The sequence below is a fragment of the Corvus brachyrhynchos genome, unplaced genomic scaffold (assembly GCF_000691975.1).
Source record: "Corvus brachyrhynchos isolate BGI_N302 unplaced genomic scaffold, ASM69197v1 scaffold91, whole genome shotgun sequence".
NCBI classification, from domain to species: Eukaryota; Metazoa; Chordata; class Aves; order Passeriformes; family Corvidae; genus Corvus; species Corvus brachyrhynchos.
Window position 1 is genome coordinate 1,449,282 of NW_008236442.1, and position 20,284 is coordinate 1,469,565.

At 46.2% G+C, this 20,284-nt stretch overlaps 1 protein-coding gene across 1 annotated transcript in view; it reads right to left on the reverse strand.

Moving 5' to 3' along the window:
• ADAMTS9 (ADAM metallopeptidase with thrombospondin type 1 motif 9) overlaps window positions 1–20,284 on the reverse strand; it is an 81,006-nt gene that overhangs the window by 38,249 nt on the left and 22,473 nt on the right. Inside the window, exons 12-23 of the mRNA XM_008643627.2 lie at window positions 17,546–17,691; window positions 11,005–11,186; window positions 10,773–10,909; window positions 9,595–9,712; window positions 9,240–9,335; window positions 6,572–6,738; window positions 6,334–6,463; window positions 5,644–5,770; window positions 3,804–4,014; window positions 2,920–3,084; window positions 1,637–1,801; window positions 646–765 (exon numbers count right to left, since the gene is read on the reverse strand). Coding sequence (XP_008641849.1) covers window positions 646–765; window positions 1,637–1,801; window positions 2,920–3,084; window positions 3,804–4,014; window positions 5,644–5,770; window positions 6,334–6,463; window positions 6,572–6,738; window positions 9,240–9,335; window positions 9,595–9,712; window positions 10,773–10,909; window positions 11,005–11,186; window positions 17,546–17,691 — 1,764 coding nt within the window. The remainder of the gene's footprint in view (window positions 1–645; window positions 766–1,636; window positions 1,802–2,919; window positions 3,085–3,803; window positions 4,015–5,643; window positions 5,771–6,333; window positions 6,464–6,571; window positions 6,739–9,239; window positions 9,336–9,594; window positions 9,713–10,772; window positions 10,910–11,004; window positions 11,187–17,545; window positions 17,692–20,284) is intronic.

Sequence of the window (20,284 nt, forward strand, 5' to 3'; positions counted from 1 at the left end):
CATGCAGCATACAAGAAATTATGGCCCTTCACCATCATTTGTCAGAACACAGCAACAGTTCTGCAGCCACATGAGCCCAGACTGCAGCCAGGTATCCTCGACTCCATGTAAGCCAAAGGAGGTATCAAGACCTCTAAGGCCAATAAATACTGTCTCAACCTTCTGGTCTCTGGTTGTTATCCCATATTCATCCCCTGCAGCTTCTTTAGCTCATAAGCTCTTAAGAATTCAGCTTTAGTGCTGCATCTGAACATACCCTCACATCCCACTGTATGACTAGAGCTCCATGGATATAAACCATAAGCAAAAGTAATTAATCTTCACCCACAAAGTCCTGATACCCTCATAGGTTGTCTGTTGCCTTTCTGGCAATCTGGTGCTTCAGAGTGTAAGGTGAACCACATGGAGAGGATGGGATGGTGCCACAGATGGGCACTCCCTGAACACAGCTCATCTGTACCATTTCTACCAAAGCAGGGTGCTGTGCTGCATCCTTCCAACAACCATGGAGCAGCCCAAGGTACTGCTCTGCAGGGCTGGCATTCAGAGCAAAGCCTTTCTGCAGCAAGATATCCCCTGAACCTGTAGCCTGGATGCCTCCATACACACACAGTGAAGAAATGGAGACAAGGCAGCAGGATTTACCTGGGTATCTGTAGGCCTGGTTGCAGCATTACAGTCGTTATCATCCACCACTGACACGTAGGTGCCCACAACACACTTCACTGCTCTCATCTGGTAGCCTTGGCCACAAGTAACAGTGCACTGGGACAAGACAGATGGGAGAAAAGAGCACTGGGTCTGAGTAACTGCTTTGCTTAGAAAGTATTAATCAGCCCAGCCTGTGTTTAGGCACGTAGCAAGAGCAGCAAAAATAAAAGACAGTTTCCCTTCTGGTTTCTCTCCACTTCATGCATTTCAGCTTTAAATTAGGTCAAAGTTTTAACTCACTGCGGCCACCAGTGCCTTGCACGCTTCACTTGATTCTTTGGAAAGCAAAGTGCGAGCACTGAAATGATTTACTTTGCTGCACACATTAGAATCAGTATCTGGTAGAACCTGCATGATACCCTTCTTTAAAACTGGTTGTTCAGCCCCATGGTTGCATGAGCAGCTAATGAATAATTTTACTGATGGGAAATACGTCTGACTAGGACAACTGGTCTGGGTTTGTTGCTGCTTTTTTAAGTCAAGAGCTAACAGCTTTGTGAAAAAGCAGATGCCAGAACACTCTGGAAGAAATGAGTAACTTGTATTTTAACAGAAAAAAACCCCTCACTAACCCAGAAACTGGAAAACATTAAAAGCAACAAAAGTTATTCAACGTGAGCAGCTTTTCTCTGAAAATTAGGCCATATATTTATGTGCCTAAATATGGATTTAGGAACGTAACCTTGGAATCCCCTTTTTTTGAAAATCATGGCAAATTTAGTATGACAGAGATTAAATTTAGCACAAAAGGCAGGTACTGTTATTGCTGCCTATCCGCTGAACCCAAGCAAACAGAGGGCTGCTTTGGTGTGCAAATCAATTAACACAGTTATGCTGATGAATTTGGATGAAAGGGCAGCACCCAGCTCCCACCACCCTCATCCAGGTCCCCCCCAGCTGGGAGCCCTGTGGGGCTCCGTGGTACCTGGCCCCAGGGCCCCACTTGCCACGAGGCACACTCCTGCTGCTGGCACATCTGCACTGACTCTGGCTTTGTCTCGGGGTCGCAAAACCTGTCATTCAATCTATCTTCTCCAAAGTGGCACCATGTCTGGCGGTGCTTGTGTCCTTTTCCACAGGTGACCAAGCACTGCAAGGAGAAAAGTGAGAGTTCAGGTGGTGCCAGGGATGCGCTGCCAGCTCAGCACCTGCCCTGGCACTGGAAAATAAACCTGGAGACCTACTGCAACCACAGCTTAAAAAAACCTGGTGCTGAAATGCAGCTCTTTAGCTAACAACAACAAGTCCTGGAAGACAGGAGAGTGTCTTGTCAACAAGAAGATTGCTATCAGGAGCTCGTCTAGAGCAGGAGCTGGACCATGGAGAGCACAGCTGGGCCAGAATCCTTCAGCACGGGCAAAGTGAGATCACAAAGGGTCTTGATTTCCAGCAGGTGTGAGACATGGTGCGAATGCACAGCACTGCCCTGCGGGGTTTTAGCTGTGCACAACAGGGTGCTTCTAAAAAACTTGTTCTTTCTGAGCGTGCACTTTAAGGGTCTTGGCTTCTGCAGGCTGTGAGCACCTCTTCCACTGCCCTGCATGGCTTGGACTGCTACTAGCTTGAATCAGAAGACATGTTTTGTAGAGAACAATCCCCGTTCCCATTTAATTGCTTTCATTATGCACTAAAAGAACATGATTCACAGAAACGAGAAATTTGGCCACAATGGTGACGAGCATCCTTTGAATACTGTTCTCCAGCACCCCCAGTCTTGCTGCAGAGACGAACCTATCAAGATAGTTTTGTTGCATTGCAAAACACACGAGCAGCAGTGGAAGAGGTAATAAACAGCAGAGAGAGGCTGAACAAAACATCAGCAGGGTGAAATCCTGCCCTCCAGTGACAGCCAGAGCTGCCAGGGCTCTTGAGGATAATCTCTAGGGAAAATGAGGGCAGAAGGTATTTTTCTTCCCAAATGTACAGCAGAACTATGGAAAAACTGGGGAGAAATTACTGCAGGATTGGAGAGACATTAACCCCCTGTGGCTTAGCAGGGAGGAAAGTGGCCACCTGACCAGGGCTACCAAGGCCAATGACTTTGCTGCCTGGCTGAAACCTCCCTGTACACAGGCCTGGGGAGACCTTCTGCAGGAGGCACAAACAAATCATGACAGCCAAGCAGGGAGGGAGACACCTTTTTGCAGGTACCAGCCCCTCAGGGTGGAGGACCAGCAGGGTGAGCCCACCTTGATGACCAGCACCTACCTCGGACCAGTCACCGGTTTTCCACTGTGGGCACGAGAAGTCACTGCATCGCTGCACTGTCAGCTTCTCCTGCTGGCTGCACTTGCTGTCATCCAGGACATCGTTGTAGGTGTTCACACACATGGCTCGCCGCCGCCGTGTGCCCCCACCGCAGCTCTTGGAGCACTGCGAGGGACACACACCCAGTAAATATTTCCTGCCACTCTATTCCTATTGCCTCCTCTCTCTTTGCAGTCACTGTAGAGTGACTGCAGGAGACCTCCGGAAGAACAATTCATACTTTAAGTAACAGGTTTTTACTTTATGTATTCTTTTAAAAAGCCAATCTCACTAAGCTTAATAAAATGTCGTGGCAATGTGTTTCACAAATTCATTTCAGGTTATAACCCCATTATTACTTTTACAAGTGTTGCCTTTCAGTTCTCCTAAATGGCTGCTGCTCGTTCTCATTTTAGGAGAGATTTACTCTCTCTGACCAGCCAACCCTCCTTCATCGTGCCCCTCCCTGGAAATCCCCAGGCTCATCAATCTCTCTGTGCCTGCATTCAGGAATTTTCTTGTTCATGCAAAAGCTAAGATGTGGAAAGGAAACAAATTTCAGATGATGGCAACGTCGTCCCCAGCTCCTGGCAGTGGTGACAGCTTTGATGGCAGAAGACAGCTAGCAGGGCCTCATGTAATGAAGACAGATACTTAAAGTATATATTAATTGCAGTGGAAGGTAAGGAGTACCAGGCTGATTCAGACTAGAGCGTACTCCAGAGGAAGCAATGAAAGCAGAACCACTGTGCCCATATTTTATATATATTCTGTTAGCAACCTACACAGCCCAATGTACTCCTGTGCAAGGAGCAGCATTTGCTGTGCCATGAAGCATCCCTTACCTCAGTCCAGGCCGAGTACCGCCACCCTCCCACGTTACAGTCTCCAGTGCACTTCTCCCTCGTGCTGGGCTTGGCCTGGCTGTTGCAGAAGCGATCATCCACCTTCTCTATCTTGCCCTCCAGCCGGCTGTACTTGGAGCAGTAGATATCCAGGGTACGGTAGCCCAGCCCACACTGCGCCGTGCACTCGCTCTTCCTTGCAATGTGCCACCTGGGCCAAGGACAGCAAACATCAGCCCTGAGCTCTGCAGACAACGTGCTCAAGAGTGTTTGATGGAAATAAGGAATATATGCTCTTGAACAGGAAGTTTTGGCTCTGTGTCACGCTTCCCAATGCTTTGGGACTTTCAGCTAACCCTGGCATTGCTCCTTGAAGGGAAGAAACTGTCAGCAGGTCTCTCTTGAGCAAAACAAAGACAGCAAAGCCACACCGTAACCTTGTGGGACCAACGTGGCAATGGGAGTTCACAGCCAAGCAAGGAACAATGCTCTGAAAGCTTCTGAAAGCTTTCTAGCCCATGCTCCCACGCACCTGTCTCTAAAAAATAAAAGCTGGAAAATACAGCACCAGAAAATGACCTGCACAGGTTTGAGAGGTGTTCCACATTGCAGGATACCCACAGAGCAGTTTCAGCACTCCAAAGGACAAGCAAATGGCTTGCTACAAGACACTCAAGCCCTAGCTGTGTCAGCAGGGATTAGAGGTGTTCTCTTGACAGACAGATTTCCACTCTGCTACCTCCGCTGTGAGATAGGCAACAAGGATGGTGCTAGAGGCCCTCAAGGACCCACCTGGGGATACAGCCCTGCTTCACATCAGCCCAGCTCTGGAAAGATATGCTGGATATGAGGCCTGATCCAGGGAGGTGCTGGAGACCCTGAAACCAACAGGAGCCCGTGACCCTCACACCTGACAGGGGTGGCTTCTGGGGGAGGAGGCAGTGACATCCTCTGGGGGTCCTGGAGACCCTCAGGCTGCTGCCTGTGCCTGTACAGGGAGCACAGAGCCCCGCTCCCAAGGCAAGGGAGCAAACTCCAGCACAGCCTGGAGAATAAGATCAAGGGGATTTGGAGTCAATAGCTCCTGACTGGTGGGAGCCTCACATCCCTGCATGCCTTCAGACTCCTGCGTTTGCCCTTCTCAAGTTTCCAACCTGTTGCAATGGCAACAGCTGTTACCGCGACAACCCGGGCCTGCACAGCCCCGGTTTAACAGGGCTGAGAAACCCCTCGGGAAACTCGGCCATCTGAATTGCTTCACCAGCAGCCGCTTAAGGCTACCATATTTAAGCCCCAGAAAAGAAAACAGATTGCTTTTTAAAGGAAAATGGGTTGTGATGATTTAGGCTGTGCTCCATCAATTCCAGCTTGCCAGGAATTCTCTGGGGACAGCCCCAAACCCATTCTACACTTAAACCTATTCTTTGCTTTAAATAAACAATGATAAATCCAAGTCTTAGCTACGTTTTTGCTTTAAGTATGTTTTCCCCTCTTTGCAGGCTGTATGTAGAATGGCTCTGAGCATTTCTGATCCAGGCAGATGCAAATTTCAGACCCTGTATTGCACAGAGAGATTTTTCAACATTAGAGAATTTTTGTTATAGTTAGCCCTAATTGAATCAAGAAAGAGAAATGTAAAAAACATCAAAAAGTGCCTCTCAAAACACCACTGGTGGATGACAATCCCTCTTGGTTGACAAAGAGGCAACTACCAATCCTTTTCTTTTTCAAAATCTAATACAGGCTGGTGAGAAAGGGAATTATGGTGAGAAGTGCATGGAAAGAAGAGTAAATAATGAGTACACAATGTTATTTATATACACAGCTAAGCACAGTGCACCTTAATTCACATTCAGTGTTACAAGGCTCAGTGGTGGGGTCAGGCTGGGGAACTCGATCGCATCGCTGGTCTGACACTGTGAGCTGATCCGACTCTCTCTTACACACAGGTTTCCTTTTTCGTTCTCCTGCACAGAGAAAACCAGCACTTGGTTTGAGTCATGCAGCGAAGTGATCAATTCAGTTATTTCTCTTACACCTTTCGTAGCAGCATTTAAGAGATGTTTAGGTGTGCTTTCCTACCTCTATCAGAAACAGAGAGGGAGTTTAAGACTAAGCGGAGTAGAAGGGCTTTATCACAGACAGGATGGACACAAGCAGAGAGCTGCAGCACCCCCACAGGGATGGGCTCTGAGTATTTAGCAGGGTGGGCACTGGCAACGATCGGATGTCAGACCCAAAACCAGACACTGGTGCATTTTGCAGCCTTAGGAAATGCCTCATGACCTTTTCTGTGCTTCAGCTTCCTCACTTGCAGACCTGGTTGTGAGGCTCACCTGGCTGGGAGGGGCTGTAAGGTGTCCTGCTCTGAAATCCAGAAGCACCTTGTAGGATGTTACCTACCACTGCAGTCCAGGGAAACAATCACACCCACAGGGTAAGAATCTCGAAGAAATCAGAGAGAGATCTGACAGCAATGCCCAAACCCCAAATGAATCCAGGACAAAACTAAGCCTTCCCAAGCACCCACCTTGGCAAAGCTTACTGCAGGGCTGCCATGGGCCATGCTCATTCCAGTAAAACTGCTGAGGTTTGTCCTCAATAGGGATATTGAACGTGTAACGAACGTCAGGATTGTACAAGTTGCCCACTGATAAAACCTGAGAAGAAGAAAAATGAAGCAGAGTAAACCAACAGATATCACGGCCCACTATTTTCAGTCCAACAATGCCGGGCAGACTTGTCCATACACACAACATATACTTCACCTGCAGCGTTATTTCTTGCTCAATCCGATCTGTAGAATTAATTCTTTCAATAGTATTATCGGAGCCACTGTATTCGATCACAGCATTCCCAACTTTGATTTCCCTTTTAAACATACTGACGACAAAGTCTCCATTTAATATAAAGTCTCCTTGACTGTTAGATAAGGCTGCATAGGTGCAAAAAACAAGAACTAAAGAGGCAGAATTAACTCATACGTACATAACAATGTGGGTCATGCGGTCTCAGTGCTCCTTTCCCTTGGGGGTGGGGGGGAAAAGCCCACTGGCACTCTCAAACAGAAAGGATGTAAAGACAACAGCAGAGCTCTTGCAGACATTGTGCCTTCTCCTTTTTCCACTGGAAAGCCTCTTAAAAATGAAGGCTGAATGCCTGAAGTTGTTGCTGAACAGTTCATCCATAAGCCAATGAAGAGATATCTAAAAGGCATTCTGGGCTGGCTGCTGCAAGGAGCACGCATAGGCTGTATCCCCACACATACCACAGAAATAATCCTGCCCAAACCTTTCCATTAGCTGTGTGGATAGGGTGGCTTCCCTGGTGCTTCCAGGTGTGTTCTTAGGGTAAATGCACACACCCTAATTACCTAAACATGATTTTCTAGTATATAATTACAGGGAGTTTGGTCAGTATCTCCCCCTTTCTCTTCCTCTCCCTCCTCCCCCCGTACATTTTATTATTCCAAATCTTAAGCTATGTGAGAGTACTGGAGGCTTAAAGCCTAAATGCTTTATAAAAGGAACAGTTTCCTGAAAACAGCAGTCTGCTGCACAACTTCACACTAATGCGATTATGTAGCTAATTTCCTAAGTTAGTTTCCCCACCATTTCACCCATCACAGCTCTGCTACTAAAAAGCCCCTGTACTCAAAAATCTAGACACCAAAACACCAAAGGGAAGGTTTTTCCATCAAATGAGGAGCGATAATGAAGCAAAACACTGCTCAGTAGCAAACAGACATAGATGGAGAAAACCTCACAAAGCAGAGGCTACACTCTAACAAGTGCCACACTTTGGAAGCTTTAATGTTATTAGGCAGTAGTAAAACTCATTAAAGGATTCCTTCTCTTTTACTGTATCTCCTGTAACAGCAGGTACATCTTGGACTTGATGATGACATCAAATCCCTCCTAAATTGTTAAGCAACTACAGGGTTCACAACTGAGTAACTGAGGGCCCAAGATTTCACACTCAGAGAGCTGCAAAATAAGTGGACACATGCATACTTCTCATTTGCTTCTAGTCAGGCCTAACGTGAAGAGATGCTTTCCCAGCAATATTAAAGCAACGTTAAAGAAGATTTGACTTCATTGTTTCCCAAGAAGATTAAAGGCCCTCCAAGAAGAGCTGAGAAGTTTGGGGCTCCTTCTGGGGTGAACCAGTTTGAGTAGGCACAGCATAGCGAGGATTGTTTTTTCCAGGAAAGAGGAATAATAAAACTTGCCTCCCTCCTCCAAGACAGAGAACTCTGAGACCTCAGTAAAGTTTTTTTGGTGCTGATGTGCATTCATGCTGCACCACCTCATCTTTTTGCCTCAATGAAGAGTCCAGCCACATGGATGGCATTTCAGACAGCCAAGGCTGCCAGCATTGCCTCCCTTTGGTGCATGGTAGTCTCTGGTATTGTTTCTCAAGTGACTCCCTTTACCTTTGATGGGCTAGGGGCCATCAGCCAACTCCTCTTTTTAACATACCCAGTTACAGGAATTTGGTGAGATAAAACAAAATGAAGTGCCCTGTTGAGAGACGTAAATACAGGACCCTGTGCTACTGCAACACAACTGGTAGTGCAAGGCACAGGGTGTGCAGAAGAGGAGGACCAGAGACTCTGAGAGACCCCAAACAGGACTTAATGGCAAGATCAGCCTTCAACTAGCAGGTGTAACATCAGTCGTGATGTTCATTTGTATTATCTCTGCTATTGAACACAAACAGAACTATCCATGGGGTGAGTTAGTGATCATGATGGAAAAGACACTCATGGCCATGCTAACAACATATATGTGCATGTAGCAGAGTGGTCTAACAGAAGCATTTTCATCTGCCTCTGAAGACACAGCCACAGGTTAGAGAAAACAGTGACTATGAAAGTCCCTCAGCCAAAGGCCAAGTTACTGTTAGGTTTAAATCAAACCAACATCTTTGGTGCAGGCTATTTCTTTACAGTTACGTGTCACTATCAGGCCTCAGTCTAAGTGAAATCAGAATTATTATTCTCAGAAGAATAGAAGACAATTTCTCTTTGTATGTGTTTGCACAAACATCTTTCAGGACATGGCACCAGCCAAAGCATGGTGACAGCAGTTGCAGTGAGGAGACTCCAGCAGAACTCAGAATCCTGTTTGGTTCCCAGCTTTATCCCTCAGTTCCCATCCAGGCTCAACAGTCCTTCACAGCCCTAGACAAACCCTAAGGGAATATTTCTTATAATTGGTGAAGTTCCCAAATGTTGCATCTAGGACAGCATGAACAAAAATAAAAGGAAGAAGATAAGGCTGGATGTTTGGCAGACATATAAAAATTCCCACCAAGAAAACACCTCCCTTAAATGAATTCTTCATCCTCCCTAGCAGAGAGCTGCCAGTAGATATATCACCACAACCAGGCAACCTAGCAGATTTCTGGAGTGAAATAAGGAGTACAACTCACCCAGGTAGTTGTCATCCTCTGGTTTCCCTGAGTAACTGTGCTGACGCACATCAATATTAGTGGCACCAGCTGGGATGCGAACCACAATGTTATAACCTAGGAAAGATTTAACAGAAAGTCAAGGCTATTACACAGGCATTTCATTTGCTTTGTACAGGGGAAGGGAAATGAGCAAAGTTACCTCACATTACACAAGCTGATACGTTTCAGCTAGGGATAGCATAGTTATAAAATGGAATATACTATAGCTAGAAGGATTTTGTGGTTTACATCAGTGTTTTTGTAGATTAAGTGTTGTAATGGCTTTTACAGACCCACATTTTTCACTATGAAGTTTTTAGCAACAGATTCTTACCATAATGCACCGTGTTAAATGTGCCTGCAACAGTTTTGCATGAAGAATTATCCCCACCACAAACACCACATTTATCTCTTCTTGCTTTTGAATTCAGCACATGATCACATCCAGCTTGCTTTAAGAGAAAAATTGAAAAAAATAGATTGAGCAAATACAGACTAGAACAGCATTGACAAATCTCCTAATTAAGGCACACAAAAGCTGTTTATGCAAAAGGCTGCCGTGAGATAAAGCGGTTTGCTTACCCACATTTTTCCACTGACTTACAGTGTGGGCATCCCACAAGGTTTTACAACAAAAGGCTTTTTAACAAAGCAAGAATCAAAATGGCTGTTTGCACTAGGCAATGCCTTCAGTAGAGAAAAATTCTTGCATCAATTGTTCCCATAGAGAAAAGTACGAAGAATGATTGTGAACAGAAATCTGGGGTCTGATCAGGAAGAACTGGGGCAAAGCACAGAAGGAAGCAACACTGGGATTTAGGCTGAGACCTCCACACCCCTCAATAACTTAGGGCAGATGTGCAAACATCTTTCACTTGAGTGTGTCCCAAGAAGAGCTGGTGAATGGTCTAGAGTAAGTCTGATGAGGAGTGGCTGAGGGGGCTGGGGAGCTCAGCCTGAAGAAAAGAAGGCTCAGGGGAGACTTTCTCACTCTCTACAACTACCTGAAAGGAAGTTGTAGCCAGGTGGGGGTCAGGCTCTTCACAGGTAACAAGCAATAGGACAAGAGAAAACAGCCTTATGTTCAACAGGCGAGGTTTAGGTTTGATATTAGGAAATAATTCTTCACCAAAAGGGTTGTCAAACACTGGAACAGGCTGCTCAGGGCAGTGGTGGGAGTCACCCTCCCTGGTGGTATTAAAGGACATGTGGATATGGCACTTGGGGACATGGTTTAGTGGTGGACTTGGCAGTGCCGGGTTAATGGCTGGACTTGATCTCAAAGGTCTTTTCCAACCTAAATGATCCTATGATTCCATGTGTGGCTCTTTGGCAAATCTGGAGGTTGGCACAAATGTCAGACCATTTAGGGCTTACGGAGTCTGCAGATGCTGCTGGCAGCCCCTGAGCGAAGAGGACATGCCAACAACTGCCTGGATCATGGTGCAGAAGTGCCAGCCTGCCCTACAAAACTGCCATCCCCCTTTGGTGAAGAGGAAGGAAAATGATTACCCGGCAGAGGCCCTGCACGCAGATGTCATTGGTGTCGGGGCCGCAGGGCGTCCCGTCGATGACCCGGTCCCGCAGCTGGTAATAGGCCGTGTTCCCTGCCACCCGGCAGAACAGCTTGCACCGATCCTTCATCAGGACTGTGGCGAGAGAAACCAGAAGCACGCTATCTGAACACCGTCATCCCAAAGCAGCAATGCAGGAGGCAGGATCTACATCCCCCCCAGCCACTTACTGCCGCTGTATTTGGGAACCCAGCGCACATTTGTGGGAAGCCCATTGATGTTGAAGTGTTTCCCATCAAAGTCGGCACACTGCTCATCCCGGAAATCCTTCTTCAGCTTTGAGCATGGTTCTGTGTTGCAGGATTTAAACTTCATGCGACGACCCACGCAGTATTTCCCACCGTTTTTGGGTCTGCAGAGACAACACCAGGCTGGCAATGAGGTGGAATTGCAATTCTGCAACCTGTTCAGTACAGTCAGGATTTGCAACAGCATTTTGTGGGTTCTGTCTTTGTGCATATCTTTAACTAGTATCCCAGGCTGACAAGCAGGAAATGTTATGCCGGTGTCTAACAAAAAAGATCACATATGCGATAAAAAGGGATGAAAAAGAGAATATGTGCTTTCTGATGGATGCCATGGCAGTGAGAGAAGCCAGAGAGGAAGAGCAACATCTTCTTCCCCACCTGAGGATTTATTTTCACCTGAGGGATCCCACTCAGGCCCTTGTCTCCTTACAACCCCATCAGTCCTATGGATTTTGTGGCTGAAAATTTGCCTTTGATTTAGTGGGTTGCAAATAACTAAACATCACAGGAGAAAAGGCTTCCTTCCCTGCAGAGGCAGCACTTAGTCCTTCAGGATTTCTAGCCCCAAATGTTAGAAATGTTAATGCTGAGCACTTTGAAATAACTTCCACATATTCCAGAAAGCACCAAAGACAGCCAATAAATAACTTACCCCCATTTTATAGCAGGATGACACTGGTTTAAAGTGGGGAGAGAGATCCCACCCAAGCCACATAAAAAGTGGATAAGCCTAGGAGAAGCTATCGTTTTAAATTTCCTGACTCACAGATTCAGGGCTGTAGTCATAAAACTATTTTTCTCACATGTAGATGGAGTCTTTGCCAGAGAACATCACTGTGAGGACTGAAAGAGCCTCTCCAAATGCCAGCAGTGGTGCAAGAATGAGCTGCACATCAAAATAACCACCAAACCTACATCTTCTACCCACCCCCTGTAAAATGAGTGCCTGCACTAGCAGTGCAATCAGAAGAGCAGTGCAATCAGAAGAGTTACGTGCCAGGCTCCAACATCCTGGCACCCACAACTCCTGCCTTCCAGGACTGTTCTTCAGGATCAGCTCTGTCTTGCCTGGGGACCAGGCACTCATGAGTGCCCCAGGGATGCTGGCAGAATGCTCCTTCCCTTGGAGCCTGGTTGGGAAGGAACACACAAAGATTTGAACACTTGAAGACCCTTCAAGACGCAGATGAATGAGTGATAAATGGGAACCACCCCTGCCCTCAGAACAGAGATGCTCACCGTGAGATCTCCACGTTGCATGCAGCCAACACCTCTAACAGAAGGGACAGCACCCCTCTGCACACGCACAATGGTCTCTACACACTGTGAGTCAACAAGTTCCTGCAGCTGAACAGAACTTTTTTGGCATCTCTGCACCTCCACCACCCAGGAAGCCCAGCAGTGCCTTTTCTCCCACAAATAACAATTCTTCACTCTTACGCTCAAAAACTCATTGTGACTCAAGTAGCAGAGTTCCTGTGAAACAAATGGAGAGACAGAAGCATAGAACAGCTCGCCCTTGCCAAAAGATTGCCTGCAAAGCAGGAAAAGGCAGGCAGACTCCCCACCACCCCATCAGCACCACTAGGGATGCTCACAGGTCTGGCAGAAGGAGTTGCCTCCTTGAGCAGCTGCAGGTGAGACGCTGTAGCACCACTAGTTACACACATGGGATTTTTCCTGCCAGCATCCTCCAGTCACTGAGATCCTCACTGCTGTGGTGCGGACCCCTCTAGTCCTATCCTAAATGCCACGGAGTATGAACAGCCTGAGCAATAGCTACTAACACCAGCTCTACCTGCTCTGAGGGCAGTTCTCACATGCCATCTAGAAATGAAATTCCTGTCACTTACAAATGTTTCTGGTGTTTGCAATTAAGCAAGTACCAGTGATAAAAAGCCCAAGCAACTGCACAGTGCCCATTGAAGATTTTACACCACTTCCTAGTGGCAGAATAAGTCTAAACCTGGTTTTTACCGATTTAGTCTGTTGTTCACCTTGTTGTGACAAACAACTTCAAATAACTTACTTGATTACACTTGGGACAGCTCTAAGGCTATCAGCACAGCAGCCCCTTTAGACATAGCCCAAACTCCTCCTTGCCTTGCAGGCACAATGGCAATTGCTGGGGATTTCCCAATACCAGAGCCCATCCCATGCCTGCACATGAGCTACCTCTAGCTACAAAGGGACATCTCAACCATCTCACTACACAGCACACTTCTTAATCATGGCAGCAGCACACTCCAGACCTGGGTGAGTCTTTCATGGAGGAGTTAACAGGATTCATCATTTTCACTTCAAAAGCATTTGTACCTCTGCAGGACTGTTGCAGTTTGACAAAGCCTCTGAGGTATACAAACCTTTAACAGGGTATTTCTTTAAAAAAAAAAATTGCAATTACAACATTTTTACGGTAACCACATTGCTTCCAATATAAATCAATTTAACTAAAATGAAACTCTTAACTATTTAGATAAGGAGAACATGCAGGAGGCTCTTTTTTTTTTTAAGGTGTGTCTGATAAAATCCAAAGTCCCAAGCAATTATTTAGTTTTCTCTTCTCTAGACATGACCCCTGAGATTGAGATAACACTAACACATGGATACACCACAAACTAAAGGATGCTACAGCTTGCCATCTTGTTGCAAACTGTCAATTTGGTAATCTGGGCAGTAAATCTCCGTGCAGACAGTGCTGGGGGCCGAAACACACTCACACTTCCGACATTTAAAAGCAGCTCCAAACTCCCCGGATGGTTTCAGAGTGTGTCTTAGGTTACAATGTAAGATGTAACCAAAACTATGTATTCTATTACCATCTTCATAAGCTGCTAAAAACAGGTGGCGAAGTGCTCCTGATCATGTTTCGTCCCTCCTGACTCCCCCCGGGGGTTAATGGGCCATCAAGGTCTCACTGCATGACCATTACATCATCCCATTGTGAAATGCTCCGCCCAGGGGGAGGAACCAAGCATTCCTACCTGGCTATAATCTGAGGCCTGGAACACCACGGGAGCATCTACCACTGGATTCCCAGAGGATACGAGCTTGACAACCACCACTGGAGAAGGACCAGACCCTTCTACGGGATCACCGCTTTGCCAGCACCACATCTGTCACTCCAACAAGGACGGTAGCCGCCACTATTTAATTGGACTGCTACCACCACCCTGCCTGACAGGCTGTCAGGTTGTATTCTGACTCTGTCAGTGTTTCTGTACTACTGCATTTATTTTAATTTTCCTATTAAATTGTAGTTCTGACTTGGAATCTCTCACTGGTTTGCTTTCAAACTAGTACAGAGTGTTTTTAAGCAGCATTGCTTTTCACAGAATCTGAGGGACAGAAAAAGCTGACTCTGAAAAATAAGTCACCCTCATAACATCGATTTTCAGTGTCATGAATAAATACAGCATACTTCACTCTGTGTAATATTTTTATGGATCATCAACAATGTACCACAGAGACAGAAGGGAAAGCAGCACATGCATAGAAATCTTCTTGTTTTGTTCCACTTCCTTTCTCTCTCTGAATTAACAGCCAGCGTGGACCCACTTTCAATCCAGTATCATTCCCCTTACAAGCTCCTGCACACACCCCAGAACCACTGCACTCCTCCCAGCAGCCCAGAAACTCTCAGGCCCAGGAAATGATGCGGTCTCATGCCCATTACCACCCCAACAGGTCTGAAATAAACTATGCATAATCCATCACCTTGAGCATTTTCACTTGCAGATTTTGAGACAGCACCCAGCTCCCAGCAGTCCAAGAGCACCAGGTACAGACACCCTGCCAAGAAGTGATGTTCTGGGGGTGCTTTGCACCTGCTGAGCCCCATGGGCAGCAGCTCTGCCTGGGAACACTCAGATTATCACAATGAAAAGCCCCAGGAGAATTAACTGCAACGTACACGTGTTCATCTGCACATTTGCCCATGTACCTGTGCTCATGTGTGAGAGCAGAAAAATCTGTGAAGTTCCAGCGTACACAGATCAGTTTGAGATAGCCTTCCCTGCATTTCAGGAAGCCCGAGGATTGGGAATTGGTTGGTGGCTAGCACACTAACCTATACATGTGTTTACATGTCAGGCTCAGACAGTTTTCAGCACAGGTGGATATTTCTGTGATGGACTAAAATGCAAACGTGATCTGACTCGCATCCAGAGATAACACTCCCCCATCCAAAAAGCCATTCCTGAAAACAAGGCTTCTGGTATTGACATCTTATCAAATATGCCCTTTCCCGTAATTCTGCAACACGTCTTTCTTTGAAAACCACGGCTTGCACCACAGACCCTCTGATCATGCACTGCAGCCATGGGCTTTTTCCACCAGTCAAGCTCAAATTCCCATGTGGGCAATCTCAGTGGGAAGGGTCTGGTCTGGTTAGCAAATACATTCCTTCAGGGTATGTCAAAACATGCTGGCATTTCAGAGGCTTACAGCTCTTCCTGCATCCCTGCAGGATACTCATCCATGTAGGTGTCAGAGCACTCTACAAAGAGAGGCAGGAGTTGCAGCCTTACCTTCTGTACCATGGAGGGAATGGATGTAATTTTCAATGCCAGATTTAACACAATTTTTACTGGATGCAAGATCCCACCCCAGATCCTCATGCACAGAAAAAACTTTAAAAAGCTAAACCATCTTTGACTAGAAAAGATTTACTGAGAATTATTTCAGACCTTACTTGAGGTATCTGGGTTGAGTTTTCTGCCTTCTACAATAGAGGAGAAACTGTCTATTTTTGAAGTACTTTGAGAAGGGGGAAAGGCAAGAGAGCATCCAGTGGGGTCTCATCCATTTTCATCATCTCAGCAGCCCCATGATAACGGGGACACAGGTGGTGGGAGCTCACACTGTGGTGTCAAATCACAGGCACAAACCAACAATCAGTGTAAAGTTCTGTGGATGGTGCCAGGACAGATGACTCCTCATGGAGACCTCATGAGGGGCTGGAGAAGAGAGGCCAGTGTCAGCACAAGGTTCAGGAAAGGGGGCCTGGAAAATAACCACTATCAATCATAAGGATTTCTTGGGCCGCTTGGTGCCAAGCGTGTTTAGGTGCTTTTGCAAATCCCAGCCACAGCAATACACCTTCTGAAGCACCAGGATACAAACGACAAGCTATCAGGGAAGATGGAATTTCAAATCCCTTGGCTAGCCTTTAGGATAAAGGAGATTTGCTATCACAAAAAACTATCAGTCCAAACAGATGCCTCTCAGAAGACAGGAATATATCTCGCTGACAGCATCCAAAGTTTCAGCAGCAGAGCTGGAAACATGCTTTGTTTTTGTCTTTCCATGGCTACTGAAGACCATACGGAGTGTGCTGTCTCAGCACAGCCAGATGAGAGCTCTTTGCGCTTGTGTTTTTCTTAGCATCGTTTTAATTAACGTGCTGATGTCCTTCTCTCTCAGCCTCAACTTTTGACACTTTTCCAGCTGTGCTGAGCAGCCTCTCCTGTTACTATACCACCAGTGCCATAGGTATAAGCTCTCCTTTCTCCCATTAGCAGTGACAAAACTATCACTGGCACATCCCGAGTGGCAATTTCCTTGGCAATAAACCATCCAACACCAATGATGAGAAACAGGAATCTTTTTAAGACCCCTCAGTGCAACCAGCCCCATAGACCCCTCTCCTCTCTGTATCTCAGTCACAAATAAAAGCCCAGAAAGCCTCCTGCCCACTCCTTCTGCAAGAAGGCAGTTAAACAGAAAGCAGCACAATTCACAATTTAGGTAAACAGGCTGCTTTCATACCAGTTGCTCAAGCTATTACTATCATACCAGCTACATATTTGTCTTCTTGAAGCCCACAGCAAAATTCCCTGCCATTTCAAAGGGTGCAGGATTTTGCATTCCAGGCTGACAGCAAACATTTTTGAGACCCACTTTTTAATGGGGCACAGATTTCTGCTGAGGTTTGGCTAGTCTGCACCAGCTGAAATGTAACTGTATAAAGGATCAGCAGCAAAAGCAGCCAAAAGCTGCAAAACCAGACAAAGCAGGAATAAAACGGCAAAAAACTTTATTATAAAGGCCTGTAGGAACAGCTGCAAAAGCAACCAAAGCAGGGGTAAAATGGTGAAAAAGGAAGACTCCTTCCTTTCTCCCTCCTTTCTGAATCACAACTTTGGAGGAAGAAAAACACCTCTGGAAGTGGGACCCCAGCTGTGCTTCCACAAGAAAACAGAAGGTAATAAACCCATGCAAGTACCACCCTTTTCCTTCCCTCGTTGGTGAATGGATCCCTTTTTAGAGCACTTTGCCCACAAATCAATGACTGGATCCTGCCTCACCCGTGCCAGGCAAAGCCACCCATCCCCAAGGCAGAGCCATCTGTCCTTGGCGCCCACAAGGACTGGGGACAGCCAAAGTTGACTTCAGCCCATCTGGGCAACCCGAACTGCTTTTTCCCATCCCACCCTCTGGCACTTCCCCTCTGTGCACTCACTCAGGCCTGTTGCATTCTCGAATCGCTGTCTTTATGCCGCCACCACAGGTCCTCGAGCAGGCCCCAAAGGGGCTCCAGGTGCCCCATGCTCCGTCTGTCACCGGCGCCTCTCGCTCCTTGGGCACGCACATCCCAAACCTGCAGTGCTGTGTATGAAGGAGAGACATGGCAAAGGTGGGACTGTGTTGCTTTGCATTATGAGCGACTAACAGTGACAAGCCTGGGCAACAAGACTCAGCCTCACTTATTTCTCAGCCACACACGATGATTTTGCAATCAAATAAAACTGAACTACTTTATATTTTGCCTGTCACCCCCATATTTTTCTTTCTCTGTACCCTTAAATGACAAAGTGAAGGCAAGGTGCTGAGTCCGTGGAATGATTTACGGGATGAAGACTGAGGAGAATAGCAATCACTGAATATTCCCTACTTACTGGTGCTGAGCAGCACAGCAAAGCTCACAGCACTGGCTTTTCAAAAAGCTGCTTTATCTGATTTCCTGGAGAGCTGCAGAAACTGTGCCGTGCCAGGGGAGGAGACAGGCAATGAGGAGAAACACCAGGGAAAACTCAAACCTCCCCACAGCTATCCAGCAGCAAACTTCCAAATCCAAAAGGCAAATAAAATAGAAAAATGAATTCCTCAACCCAAAGTGTTTTTTTTTTTACACTCAGACATAACATGGGACTTGCCAAGACCTGGTCTACACTTCCATTTTCCAGCTATGACTCTTGCTTTCTTTTGTTTGGAAAACCAGATTAAGTTATCTTGGCAAGCCCCCCATCCCCATTTTCATGGTATAAATTGTGTTCTTTGGGGTATGTTTACCAGATGTACTAAACAGACTTCTGCAGAAGTGAGCTCTAGAGAAGAGTCACCTTCTGGCCTCACCAGAGTGGATGAAAAGATGTCCCCTCTCAGTGAACAGTGCTTGCTACAGTTGATTTAAACCCAGAGATATGCAGATGCCTAAATCTTTGTAATTATGGGAAGCCCAAACATTGCTGATTGCTCACAGATTTCAAGAGGCTACAGACTACAGATTATAGGTAGAGAGCATCACTAAAATATTCCCTTGCAGTATTTCTGTGCACCAGGTGCTGTTCAGATCTGATGATCTTTATGGAAACAGGGTCAAATTCGCTGATGCATCATGTTTTTCCACCCCTTTCACTAATAGCACAACGTTGTGTCAAGACACACCACAAGCTCATCCCGCTTTTTTAGACACCCTTATGAACCACATTGGATAAAGCTATCTAGGAAAACAGAGCAGAATCAAGCTGTCATGGGGCCGTGCATCCCACAGGACACCAGCTCTGCAGCACACAGACACCTTTTGCCCATGAAGGCTGACTTGTTACATTGCTTTGCTGATGAAGAAAGCTGATCTCAGGTGCATTTACCCATGGACACGGTTTGCAGGACAGCTGAAGAACTCATAATTTGAGTTCTGCATGTGGTGTTTGCTCAGAGACAAGCATGGTCTGTCTCTAGGATGCAACATGCCCGAGATTTGCTTTCATCCGAAGATCTGATTCCCCAGATGAAACTGACTACAACCCATCTGCTACAGTAAAGGACTGCAATAAAATCAGCTGAAATGCCTGTTTCTTTGCTGCAGGATGAACACTTATGATGTACAACTCCTCCTGGCATTTAGAGGTTGAAAACCTGAAGGTTGGGGTCCCTATACAGGTCCAAAGAGGTCTGACAGCTATCATTAAATAACAAAAATACATGACACCAATCCAACAGTGCTGTCCCAGTGGAGAACTTCTTGCAGCAATGTTGATGCTCACAGCTAAATATCTAACTAGAGACATGCTTGGCACCACTGACCCAGGGAAGATGACTGAATAGCTAACTAGTGAATGAACACAGCTAACAGACCGTGACATGACCTGTATGTCTCCTATCCTATGGTTGAGTATTAACCAGGAAGTCATCTACATCCATTGATTTTATTAAAAATTTGGGGTTTGGAGTTGATGGTAAAGCAAAGCGGGGGAAAAGAGCAGCTGTTTTAAATAAATTGCAAGATTACCTTATGAAAACGAAATGGTGTTTCCTGGAACCACACTGCGAACAGTCTGGCTATGCAACCTTTGTGCCTTTCGTATTTTAAAAATAATTTCTATGTTGAGATACAGCAAGAAAAACTAAAAAGCCTGCCAGGTCCTCTTTCCTATAACCTTACAGCTCACAGAATGAAGAGAATAAAAGGGGGGTTGTCTGGAGCAAATTCAGAGTATCTTAGACACACGGAGCTGGAGAGCACTGGCAGGGATGGAAGATATTACAGCAGAATTTCCTTTCCTTTGTCTTGCCACTGGAGTTCCAGATAATTCACCAAATCCAGTTCCCATCCTTGGGCTGGCTGGCTGAATGGAGTAGCAGGGGACAGAATGGGGTGTGCAGCTCCATGCATGCATAAGAGATACACTACCTGCTGCCACAGGGCAGCAGACACAAATCATTACTATTCAGCTACTCTTCTGTTACCATTCTTTAAACAGCCCTGAAAACCACAAGGGAGAGCCGCCCAAATTTACAATCCTCTTTATTTTCTTTCAGAGATTTATCTCCACCCAACAACGAGCTGGTTCTGTGGAACACGATAAAACCACCACCCAGCAAAGCCAGACTCTGGGCTGGGCTTATGGTTTGATTTAGCACTATCAGATTCAGGGTCCTCACATGCAAAATATGCATAAGTTAATACTCCCATGTTGTT